Source organism: Hippocampus guttulatus, chromosome 18 (assembly GCF_054856545.1).
Source record: "Hippocampus guttulatus isolate MCC_2025c chromosome 18, RoL_Hgut_1.0, whole genome shotgun sequence".
NCBI classification, from domain to species: Eukaryota; Metazoa; Chordata; class Actinopteri; order Syngnathiformes; family Syngnathidae; genus Hippocampus; species Hippocampus guttulatus.
This window is the reverse complement of record NC_141278.1, coordinates 4,557,674-4,569,683: the sequence shown is the minus strand read 5'-3', so window position 1 is coordinate 4,569,683 and position 12,010 is coordinate 4,557,674. Positions and strand designations below refer to the sequence as shown.

General features: G+C 47.2%; 1 protein-coding gene across 1 annotated transcript; it reads right to left on the bottom strand.

The window, feature by feature from the left end:
* Nucleotides 1–81: 81 nt before the first annotated feature.
* On the bottom strand, nt 82–10,221 carry LOC147190712 (juxtaposed with another zinc finger protein 1). The gene is made up of 5 exons (XM_086136672.1): nt 9,948–10,221; nt 5,545–5,617; nt 4,601–4,797; nt 3,405–3,574; nt 82–2,633 (listed from the first exon to the last, which is right to left on the bottom strand). The coding sequence occupies exons 1-5, from the start codon at nt 10,060–10,062 to the stop codon at nt 2,457–2,459; spliced, it is 732 nt and encodes a 243-aa protein (XP_085992798.1). The 5' UTR covers nt 10,063–10,221; the 3' UTR covers nt 82–2,456.
* Nucleotides 10,222–12,010: the final 1,789 nt, after the last annotated feature.

Sequence of the window (12,010 nt, the reverse complement as noted above, 5' to 3'; positions counted from 1 at the left end):
GGACCCGTGGCAAACACAATGCTCTTTTGATCATGTGGTTCATGTCTCTTGATATCCCCCCCCCCCGCACCCCCCCCCCCCTCCCCTCTCAAGAGGCATTGCGTGACAATATGAATCCTTGTAAGGGATTAACACCACTACTGTCCTGCCTGCTCCACAGGAGTGACCTGGCACAGAGACATGACATCCATTCACAAAAACGACACAAGAACACTCTAGGCTGATGTCTTGATATGCAAACAGACTCTCAACACACACTTTCACACACGCACGCACGCACCTGGAATGCTGTCATTTACAACACACAGAACAGGTTGCCGGTGCTACTGTAATCTCTCTTTTTTTTTTAAGTACAAATCAACCTCAGAGTGCATGCATGAGAACATTCAATGTACACCCACTTTTTTTTTTTTAAGGTTGGCGAACACACAAATATGGCCGCCCTGTTGTTCTTCCCCTCCCACCCAACCCCAATCAGGCACACGGTATGGTGGATGTTTGGCAGTGAAGAGCTGTTGGCAACCGTCATGGAAAGAACAAAAATAATAATAATAATAATAATAATATGTTGGCAATTGGAATGACACATCCAACAAGGCGCTCTGTATGAGAAGAAAGGGGTGGGGGGCGGTCTACGGGGCCCCAGATATGACATTGCAAAACTTAAATTGTGGACGCAAAATAATTTGCGGCTGAGCATATGGTAAAAGGAAAATTCTGCGCGCAATAGAGAAATTATGTGGGCACAATCCACTTTCTCTATATGTTTAGCTTCCCATGTACAAAACGAACATATGGGTAAGCAAATGGAGCGCTGCCTTGCCAGAAACTTATAAGGGAAAGTGCGCACGATTTGCTTACTACTTGTTCAGGAATGATGTTCATGTTATCAATATGTATTTTCTGTGCACATTACACTTAATTTATGGCCCCGAATTTGTGTTTGGTGCATTTGTTGCACATAACTTCTATCCATCCATCTTCCGAACCGCTTTATCCTCACTAGGGTCGCGGGGGGTGCTGGAGCCTATCCCAGCTGTCTTCGGGCAGTACGCGGGGGACACGCTGAACCGGTTGCCAGCCAATCCCAGGGCACACAGAGACGAACAACCATCCGCGCTCACACTCACACCTAGGGACAATTTGGAGTGTTCAGCCTGCCATGCATGTTTTTGGAATGTGGGAGGAAACCGGAGGACCCGGAGAAAACCCATGCAAGCACGGGGAGAACATGCGAACTCCACACAGGAAGGCCGGAGCTGCAAGTCGACGTGCTAACCACTCGACTACCGGCCCGCCTTGCACATAACTTGTGGTCATAAATTAGAATTCTGGATCCACAAGTCTTGTGGTAGCAATTTCATATTTCATTGTCACAAATTAGCTTTCTTTATCTAGTGTTCCTTTCTACGCACGGGGATAGAGAGCGTGAATAATTTACGCCCTCCCCAAAGAAGGTCGGCAATCGCTTAGCGATGGCAGCAAAGCACTACCATAGTCTGAATGAAACCCCTTGGCCCATAGAAAGAAAGTGCACGATGGCAGCAAAACACTGTCGAAATGGAGTTCCTCAACTCACTTCTACAAAGTGCCTTGGCGCCACGATGCGACAAGATGGTGGAAAAGCGCCTCGCTTCACTTCAACATGATTCATTTGGCACCAAGATACCCAAAGATGGCATCAACGCACTTCTCTTGTTTAAATGAAGCTCCTCAATCCACTTCAACTTCGTTAATTAGCACCAAAATACCACAGGAGAGTGCCAAAGTCATAAAGACTGCTGGATTTAAAAAATAAAATAAAATCACTGCATATTGTGGCCATAATTTACATAATAATAAATGACTTTGTCATGTCATGTCTGGGGCTCCATAATAAGCTGTGAAAGTATTGAACATGAACCGGAGTATTAGAAAAATATTAGCGATGAAACTTCGGACTATTCAAGTCAAAATACTGACAATAAAATACTGTATACAAAATAAAGTTTGCAAATAAAAGGTAACTATTCATGGATAATGCTTGTGAATAAGCGTATAGTTTTTATATATATACACAACTACATATGCGTCTACTGTTTATATAGCAACATACCTATTTCAAATAGAACTTAGGCAGAACCCCAGACGTTCCTGTGAGGCCACCAATCCAAAGTCAGCAAACAAAGCAAAATAGTCAAGGCGTTTCCTGACTTGGATCGGAGCCTAATAGGCGGGGCTTGCTTGCACTTCCTGTCAACTTCTTTAAGCACCTTATGCAAGTCAAACCGAGAAATCAAATGATGATAGCAAAGACGAAATGTGCAAATGTACAATCAAAATAAAACAAAAGATATACTTTTGGAAATACGCGTGATATATAAGGTGGATAGAAAACGTAAATAGTCATGTAAAAAGACCTTAAAGCATGCACTTTACTGTGAGGTGAGGACCTTTTCAAGGGAGCCCTTCAAGGTCTAGCCTTGAATCTTGCGCAGAATCTCGGTGGAGACGGGCGGGTGGAAATTGATGGTGTGGTGCCTCAGGCCCTGCGATGTCTTGTAGCTCTTCCCGCAGCGGCACTTGAACGGCTTCCTCACACGGATCTGCGTGCGGTGGCCGTTCTTGGCGTGGTACTTGATGCCGTTCACGTTCTGAGACGAGGGGAGACGCCAAGCGTTCACTTTGACATGCAACGTTGCACCAGAACCTTTTTTTTTTTTTAATAAGCATAAATCTTAACGAGTGGGCGTAGAGTGATCGGGAACGCGTCCATAAAAACGTCAACAACTCATCAAGTGCTCTGTCATGTTCACATGTGTCAATGTGACATTGAAATTACCTTTAATGGCGTTGTAAAAACGTCACTATTGTTAGCTACCGGAATCTGATCTTGTCAAGGGTGCCTACTCACTACTCGATGCTTCTCACTCACTTTTTGGTAACTTTATAGATTACAATGGCACCTCTAACAATTAAATGTAATGAAAAGAGTTTAACTCTTCATTGTACAGCTCCTTCTGGTGAGTACCCTCAACCACCAATGTTAAAAAGTAACAGTAATCTGGCGCGTAAATGTACAGACTGCGCTGAACTTATTCTTGGATATATGAGAGAAAGATAAAGCTACATTTCCTCTGTGGGAATATTACAGTTAGGCTGAATAATCGAATGTTCCTGTCCTCTTTAAAGGTCTCACACGCAACAGTCATGTGACAGTAAAGTTCCCATACAAGCCCACAAATAGAAAATAAATTAATCTGAATGAGATTCTTGTTTGCTGTTGCATGATGACACAACATAACATTATCACGACTTTTAATCATGACAGTGTGGTTTCCCTTTTTTTTTTTTTTTAAAAGAAGGGCAACGTGATATTCTATTTGCATAACATCCATAGAACTATGTGGGTTCCGCCACCTCACCTTGTATCTCTTCTTGCAGCCCGGCACGGGGCAAGCAAAGGGCTTCTCCTCCCCGCCATTCATGCACATGGAACTGAGGATGGACTCGGAGCTGATGGCGCTTTCGGTGGTCCATGACTCATCACTGTCCGACTCCTCGTAGTCTACCTCCTCTTCGTCGTACTCGCTACCTGTAATCGTTCATATGTTTGACGTATAACTACAATGACGTTGCACCGGAATGTTTTTTTTTTTTAATTGTCTGTCTACATGTGTTGAGGCACCGTTAAGGACAATAAAATCAATGCTATTCATTAGCTCCTCATTTGGTGTTAGCATGAAGCTAGCGGAAGGCAAGTTTGGTGGTTGTTTTAAATCAACAGTGCATACTATTCTTTGTTTTACGTTTTGTGTGTGTTCGTGTCAGTGGACCACATGCTCTCACACAAAGGGGGGGGGAAAAAAAAAAACAACACCTTGCCTGTATTCTCATGAGCCTGTGAGTGCAGGGATTGGCACCTGGAAGGCGATCATTAAGTGGGAGTGATCCCCATTGCGCAGGCTGGAAAAGTACTCTGGAGAATAGTTTCCACTCACGTGCATGCACACACCAACAGACTCAGGCCCCCACACAGGAAATGCTGCAACTCCGCCATGAGGAAATGGATGGTACTCTGGCACATGTTGAATTGTGTGCCAAAAGTGTGTGTAAAAGTGCAGAACTAACACTACGTTTAGGAACCATTTGGGCTGCTCCTGAGCTGTGCACATGGATACACACACATACACAGCCCCATGTGAACACACAGTGTGACAGCTGCAATGTAATTAAAGTGTTGACTGGTCTGCTCACTGCAGGAGCCTCTAAAACACACACACACACACACACACACACACACACACACACACACACACACACACACACACACACACACACACACACACACACACACACAAACGCACGCACAGTCTAATGGGGTAAAAAGAGCTCATCCGAGTATTGTGTGAACCAGCGAAAATGTCCACAAAATGACAAAAGCTCACACAGCAGGACATAGAATCAAACAGTTTGTACATCATTTTATGCTTCAATGCGCATTGACTTTCTCCCTCTGGTGTGTGCGTCTTAGCCACCCCTTGGGGGGGGCGGCAGTATAATCAACATACGATGAAGAGTTAATCACAAATAAGACACGCACCGTGCACACCTGTCGTACCTGTCGGCGTGCTACTGCGGAAGGAGGAGGAAGGGGTGATGGGGGGCGTGACCGGCGGCGTCAGGTTGCCGCTGGTATGGCGAGGGGGCGTGGCCGTGCTGTTCCTCGACACGGCGCCCGTGATGGACAGCGAGAGTTTGGGCGTGACCTTCTTCTTCAGGGTCTCCTGCTCCCGCCGCGCAGCGTCAGTCATGAACCTGACGACAAACGCGTCAGCGGTTACGAACACGAAAATTGCGACAGCTATGTGGACATTTCCACACTTCTTACTTTGTTCGGTCGAGGCCATTTTCTTTTTCTTTTTCTTTTGTCTGCGATCTACTGGATGACCACCAAGTCTTTACATTCCCGGGAGGACAGTGCGGAAAGACTATGTCGCGATATTGAAGAGGTTTAAATGACGGTCACTAACAGCCACCATTACAAGTGATAGATTTTGACAAGATCGAATTAAGCTGAACAATCTGCTCGTGAAAATACATCTCACCTTCATAGAACATATTACGGGGACTGCAGATGACATTTACAAGTTTGCCACGTTAACAATTACTCTCCCACTCCTTATGAAAAAAGAACTCGCTCTCTCTTTCAGGCACAGACATACTTCTCCGTGTTGCGGCCTCAAGTGATTTAAGAGGCGAGTGATGTATTGGTCTGCCACGCTTCCAAACAAACAAAAGCGCACGCACGCACGCACACACACACACAAACAAACAAACACACAAACACACACACAAACAGCGCCGCATGAGCTGTCGTCCTGAGTTAGGCGTCTCATGTCTTCTGCGGTTTTCTCTGCCGCTCTGTCAATGAGTCACAACATTGTCGAAGGGAAGACATCCGTCATTTGGACGGCTGCCCCCCCTTAGGCTAAATGAACAGATGCAAAGGTGAGATTCGACGAGGCGGCGCAACGCTGCCACCTAAAGACAGGGCGACGGTACCTGTTGATGTAGCTGAGGGCCAAGTAGGTGGGCTGCTGTTGCTCCTGCTTCTCCAGGACCCGAGGGTCTGTGTCTTGAGACAGAGAGAGGGTACGCATTTAATCAAGAGGACTTATCTGTTCTTTCTGCCTGATAAATTACTGGACCATTCACCACGGTTCGTCACGAACGACACATCGCATGCAGTCATGGGTGCCCATGACGGCTTCTATGAACGCATCTTTGGGGTGTTCCCAGACTTTGTGTCTTGAGAGTCACAGAAAGAAAAAAAAAACTTTCACATGTGAGTAAAGGAGACCCAAAGGCGCTGGGATGAATGTAGACAGTGTATTGCTAAAACACACACAGACGTTCTTCGGGGAGACTTCCGCTCCCTGAGGGGAGCACCATTAAGTCTGCCTGCCAACCTCCCAGGGAAACCAGTGGAGGGCTGGGGTGGGAGCTTGCTTGTGGGGCTACTGTGAAGTGCCAGCGCCATCAAGTGTCCGGCATGGGAACGCTCAAAGGAACCCAAAGAACCACCACCGGACCCTAGCGTGCTAGTCGGCATAGCAGTACATGTGGCGTAATGGCTATCAGATGGCTGTGATGAAGGAGTTGAATCATTTCAGTGCAACTGTGAACAAAACACACGCCGAACACTCCTTTTTCCAGCCCCCCCCCCCCAAGTGTGGCTCTGTGTGTGTGTGTGTGCGTGCCAGCCATCTTTGGTTTTCAGACTTTCACACCTCATAATCTGAAACAAAAGCAGACGTCCGACAGAGTGGGACAGCACCGACGAGAACGGCAAATGACTAAACAAAATATGACACATAAAATGTGCTGGTGTCTCAATTAGGGTTCCGTAGATGTTGACATTTGAGCAAGTCTGCCATATGACGGCTGATGACTGGAAACACACACACACACACACACACACAGAACTGCATGCACGCACACAAACACAAGAGTAATGCAATTAAACATATCGGTGGTGGTTGTTCATCAAGGTGGGGGTAAAACGGCATACAAAACGCATCCCTCATGAGATACTGGAGTTCACCGCATGGCAACCAGCGACGGCTTTATGCGGACACGACGCCAGAGAGGTGAGCCAGGTGTGCAGACGTTGCCATGTTAAATGTGCGCCGCGTTTACGACGTCCGCTCGCCTGGCAGCACAGGAAGCTGACGGGCAGGAGGGGAGCCGCGTCTGTGTGCTCTGCTCCTAATAGGTTTGACTCATTCCAGTAACCAATGGTGGTAACTACAATTTGGGACACAGCTCTTGTTCTGCAGGACACTGCTGCAAGCGCAACTAGAACCAGAAAAACAAATCGATCCGGTTCTTTTAGCGCTTGTCAATTCTGACATGTCTCAGATTCTCAAGGTTGCATCCAAATAGGAGACAGCAGTGCTCTAAACGTCAACTGTTTTATCAGCGGCACACTACTGCCCCCTGCCGACCCATTACAGTGTGTGCGTGTGTGTGTGCGCGTGTGTGTGTGTGTGTCTCCCTCCACGTTTTGGAAGCAGGCCAAGAATGCACAGCTTGTTTTGCAGGCTGCTAATTAAGCCACACACCGCATTTTAACGTGTTTCTCAAGCAGCAGGCAACCGGATGGAGGCCAAGAACTGGGAATGTGGGAGGGGTTCAAAAATAAATTGTGAGAGAGGTAAACTTCCCTGTAATTATGCACCGCGGTACATGGCATGGCACTTGGGGGCCCGGCGACTTCCGCCACGCGATGATGTGTGAGCTTGTGTGCACGGCCTGAAAAAAGAGCTTCCACAGTTCCGCTTTGGGGATGCCAGTCCACTAATTGCGCCGCTACACCATCACAGGTCATTCAGGAAGTAGTATGGCACGCGCAAACACACGCACACACACTTCCCCGTGTGTAATTATTAATATATTCAGTATTTAGCTCAGATTTTCATGTTTTTATTTTCAAAGAGAAAAAAAAATATGTAAGCCATTATTTCAGGCAGGTGACGATGTGATCTAATCACCTAACATAAAGAACTATCGCAAAGACTCACGAACTGCGGCTGCGGGCGGATAATCGTCACAAAAACAAGTCAGAACGCCGACAATATTTGACCTGATGCTCATCAAGTCGCAGCGTGTATTCAGGGAGAACAAAGACGTTTGGGATTCCCCCACTTTCGCCCCCGGGTGTTTTTCTCCTTGTTTGAATCCTCACCGCTCTTGGCTTATTTGTGCTACTTTTGTTTTCTTTTGAGGTTGCGGGGCAGGTTGATGCGTGTGTAGGTAACACACAAACCTGCGCAGCAGGCAGATGGGCCTGACATCACCACATTCCTCAGACCTGACCTATTGGGATAACAACTACTCAACACGGTCTTCTGAAAACGATTCCCTCAAAGCAGGGGCTTTGTTACTGCTGAGTTGTTATCTCTTTTTGTAGGATGAGGTAGTCGAGGCGTATTAAGGGCTTCTCTCACGGAAACACTCAGCTCTTGTTTACTGAAACGTGTGTGGAGCGTTTGAATGAACGGAGGGGGAGGGATAAATGTGGCACAGGCCAAGTAAGACCACAAGAGGACAGTATTGTCAAACGAAACGCTTTGGGTCGTCGTGATGGTGGGGGGCCGGGGGTTTCAAGAAAAAGAAACTGCATGCACTTCGGTATTATAATGGAATTTTGAGGGGGATGAGAAATGAATTCTATTCCCTTTAAATACATTCCGGATGCACTCCATCCCACGCAAAATAGGAGCTCAACTGATGCACCGAACTATTTGGCGCCGCACTCCCACCTCAACCCCCTCCTAATCGTCTTGCACATCACCACGGTAACTGATCTGCGTGAGCTATTGATTGAACTTGTAGCTGGGGAGGCCGCCAATGACCAGCTGCGGCATTAAAATCGAGCGTAGCGGCCGGTCATTAAAGGGACTGGTAAATGACCTCCCCGCACGCTTGATGGCCGTGGGCTCGAGGGTCAAACTACAGTGCAGACGGGGGGGGCCTTGATGGGCAAGTGATAGCTGAATAATGTGACTGAGGAGGGCACATTCATCCGTTCATTTTATACACCACTTGCCCTCATAATGTCACTTTTTTATGTCTACTAATGTGTCCTATTTTATCATAGGCTATCTTACCAAGAGTATGTCAGATCTATTCCCAGATTCCCCCCTTTCAACTCACGGGATGAATAAGTGTCGCGGAACGTGTGCAGCCCCCACCCCCTTTTCCACTCATTCACAGCCCATAAACACATCCCCTGTTCTGACCCTAAAGTGGTGTGACATCACATAGGGTGTCCTCGCCCATACTGAAGGCCCGGCCTTGCTCTTTGTGGACGAGACAGCAGGTGTGCCAAGTTGACGCCGAGGCACTGCCTCCCTGACCCTTTTTCGAGACTGCCAGTTGCCATGGCGACTGGCTCCATGAAACCTCCGGTCTACGCCCACCGTCATCCACCGCTTCCTTCAAACACACCATGAATAGTGAATATTGATGGATACACATATTAATTCTCATTGTCTGCCATCTCGTGAGAGAGCTTACAACATAAACTGCTAGCATAAACAAAGGTACATTGAATGCCTGCAAATTTCCAGTTCGGCAGTTGAGAATTCACCGATTGGCTAATTTTGTGCCCAGGCCGGAACTGTAACATTTTTACTTTTGCACTAACCTGTTGTCAAGATGAAGTGAATTGAGGACTTTTCATTGAGACAAAAATGGTGCTTTGTGGCTCACTTATAAACCTTAAGGGAGGGTATCAATTGTGAATTGTCTCAATTCACCACATGGCAGTGCAGCATTTTTGGTGGACAATTTAGGTGAAATTGGCTAAGTACCTACAGTAAACCTCATGTGGTAGGGATGCTTTAAATTGTGGTGCGAGGGCAAGTATAAATTATTTGTCTGGGTAAACTTAATGAAAAGTGCAACAAGTTGAAACTTGTGCATGGGGGGGGGGGGGGGTGGTGGAAACCAAAATATGAGTAATGCGCTGAAGTCACTTCAAAGTGACAACGCGCTTACGTCAAAGAACTTGAAAGGAGTGATTTGTTAATGCGGTCAGACACCTGAAGCAGACGCGTTCAATACACTACCCGAGTGGCATCAGGCCCGCTGGGGTCTACGTTGAAATGTTAGCTGGCGAACCGCTGTCTGCTCAGGATGCTAATGACACTCATATGCCGCTGAAGTGACGGTGGAAAATGGCAAACACTGACGATAAAAAAAAACGCTTAGTTGATTTTTGAACGTCGTACGAGTATAGATTAAGTAAAGGAAAAAAACGGAGGAGGCTCCGCGCAAAGCCCCAAGCAGGAATAGCGGAACCCTAGCCTATGAGGCTTTAGCTCGCTAGCTAGCGGCGGCTAGCTAGTTAGCTCTCTACACCCCCCACCCCACCGCCCCACCCACCCAGGCAGACTCACCGATGTGATTGTCTTCGATGTGGACGATGAGCTCGGCGAGAGACTCGAACTGCAGCCCGCAGCCTCCGAACCTGCAGGAGTTGGAGAAGAAGGAAGCAGCGGCGATGCCCGTCATGTTGTTTTCACCCGGGGGCGCGCTGGTGCGTTGACCGGGCGGAGGGGTGGGCGGGAGACGGGGCTCGGGGTGGGGTGGGAAGTGGGGGTTCTTGCGGGAGCCGGGGCAGTGGAAGCGAGGGAGGCAGTCTGGTAGTGAGGGGTTCGGGGAGGAAACGGGGAGAAGAGTCCGGAGCAGACACCGGGGCGGCCAGACGGACGCAGCTGGGAGGCAAGCTCGGCGGTGGGTGGGGGTTGGGGTGGGGGCTGCCTGGTGTCAGCTACGTCATGACCTGCTTACCTGTTTGCAAATGTGAAATTACAAAAACACACCGCATTCATATTCTCGCCACATTCCTCATTTCCGCGTATTCTAACCCCCAAATTTCACAAATAAGCAACAAATGACGTTGCAAGTATGATATATGCATTAGAGTAAATGCTCATACATACTTTTGCAATGAGCGATGTGTTTGCACCAAATTTACACCCCTCCTCCAAATAAAGTTCAACCTCGGTTTTATCGTCCTTCTTCTCCAAGATCCTTGCGAGTGTTTTCAGTTTGTGTTGGTTTGTCGCACATGTAACGCCTGGATACAACTAAACGGAAGCTATTCTCATCTTATTACGACGGGGATGGATAGTGACAGACATTTCTCTTCCACTAGATGGCAGAAAATCCAGATATCATACATAAAACAGAATTATGGCTGTTTTCAAATCAACAGGTGTCAAAAATGTTGGGCACCCCTGCATTAATGTAACAGTTGGATTGAGTATAAATCCATTAGCTATACCTGGAGAATATGAGGCAAGAATTAGCTTGCTGCTGGTGATTTTACTGTTACTCGGGTCATAAATTCAATAAACTTGTCATACGTGTGTATCAGATGCCAGCTCGATGAGCAGCAGGATGAATTCTGAAGTGTTTCCGCCGATATTCACTGGGCACATTCAGGCAAATGCTTCAAAAGTAATTGGACTGAGCTTCACAGTGCAGATGGACAATGACCTGAAGCATACCGCAAAGGCAACTAATAACCGAAAACTGCTAATGCAGCCATGCAATAAATCATTCTGAAAAGAAGGGGGAAGCTGGGGGTTAATTTTGCCATGGCAGATGACAGCAATCTTGTCATGTCGTGCCCCATCTCACTTTTAAAAGTTATTCTGGAGAGGAATGACCCATGATTGTCACAGATACACATAGAGTGGTAAAGGTAGATGTAACCCAAGTGATATGGTTTGCCCCTCAGAACCAACCCTTGATTTCCTGGCTGCCGTCATTCGCTTGCGAATGGGACCACCCCCTCTTGTTAAGTGTTACTGTGCACTGGCACGCACTCTTGCTGTAAAACATCCCCTATCTTGGCTGAAAACAAAACTCTGATTCACATCCACATGGGGGGAATGGCTGTCCACACACCATGACATCATCACAACTTCCTGTTTGGGCTTGTTGCCGCGGCCCCGCTCATTTGCATACTTCACTCCATTGGTGGATGATGAGTCAGTCGGGCTCAGTCCCATTTCGCACTCGTACCACAACAAAAAATTCACTCCGCCAGTCTGCCCCAGCTTGGCTCGGGTGCAGGAAAGCCTGACCAAACGTGGCAGACATTACTGCCATTATTGGTTCAATGGACACGTGAATGGACGCTTTCCATTTGTGCTCTTGAGGATGTGAAACGTTTCTAAACTAACAGTTCATTGGATTGAGGCTCGTGAGTCCAAATGCTGTAATTTATTTCTAAGTCTTAGGAAACAAAGACCGAGGAGTATATGGATAAGTGGTCAGGGAGAATGCAGGCCTGTGATCAAACAGTCAGTGGCTTGACCCCCCAGGATTTCCAAGTATCTAATTTTGAGGTGCTATTAAACAACACACCAAATTAAAGGGCAAAAAATGTGTAGTGTCAGTATCACAGCAATCATTCAAGAGAAAAGTATGAGTAAAAAACTATTCAGTG

What these genes read in the sequence shown, in the direction of transcription:
- LOC147190712 (XM_086136672.1), bottom strand. Translation starts at nt 10,062, where the DNA reads ATGACGGGCATCGCCGCTGCTTCCTTCTTCTCCAACTCCTGCAGGTTC. An exon ending in GCCCTCAGCTACATCAACAG is followed by an intron (nt 4,798 to 5,544) that starts GTACCGTCGCCC and finishes GTTTGTCGTCAG; the next exon opens with GTTCATGACTGACGCTGCGC. An exon ending in GCTGCAAGAAGAGATACAAG is followed by an intron (nt 2,634 to 3,404) that starts GTGAGGTGGCGG and finishes CCCTCGTCTCAG; the next exon opens with AACGTGAACGGCATCAAGTA.